This window comes from Merops nubicus, unplaced genomic scaffold (genome assembly GCF_000691845.1).
Source record: "Merops nubicus isolate BGI_N331 unplaced genomic scaffold, ASM69184v1 scaffold10372, whole genome shotgun sequence".
NCBI classification, from domain to species: Eukaryota; Metazoa; Chordata; class Aves; order Coraciiformes; family Meropidae; genus Merops; species Merops nubicus.
In genome coordinates, this window is record NW_008595617.1 from 12,440 (window position 1) to 12,675 (window position 236).

At 66.5% G+C, this 236-nt stretch overlaps 1 protein-coding gene across 1 annotated transcript in view; it reads right to left on the minus strand.

The window, feature by feature from the left end:
* LOC103768948 (chromosome unknown open reading frame, human C10orf12) overlaps positions 1-230 on the minus strand; it is a gene marked incomplete at its 5' end in the record, with an annotated part of 3,204 nt that extends 2,974 nt beyond the window's left edge. Inside the window, one exon of the mRNA XM_008936115.1 lies at positions 2-230. Coding sequence (XP_008934363.1) covers positions 2-230 — 229 coding nt within the window. The remainder of the gene's footprint in view (position 1) is intronic.
* Positions 231-236: the final 6 nt, after the last annotated feature.

Sequence of the window (236 nt, forward strand, 5' to 3'; positions counted from 1 at the left end):
CCTCCTGTGGTAGGAGATCGTGAGGTGGTCGGGCTGGGGGGTGGCGAGCCTGCCGAGCTGTCCTCTTTCTGGGGGCTGGGTGGAGCAGAGAGGGAGAAGAAGGGCATGGCCATGCTGGCTTCCCTCGACCGCAGCGCCCGGGTGTCCCGGGGCTGCACGGCGCCTGCCTCAGCTCTCTCCCTCGCTTCTCGGCTGCTTTGTGCCCCTTTAGCCAGGAGCCTCAGGGAAACCCTTTT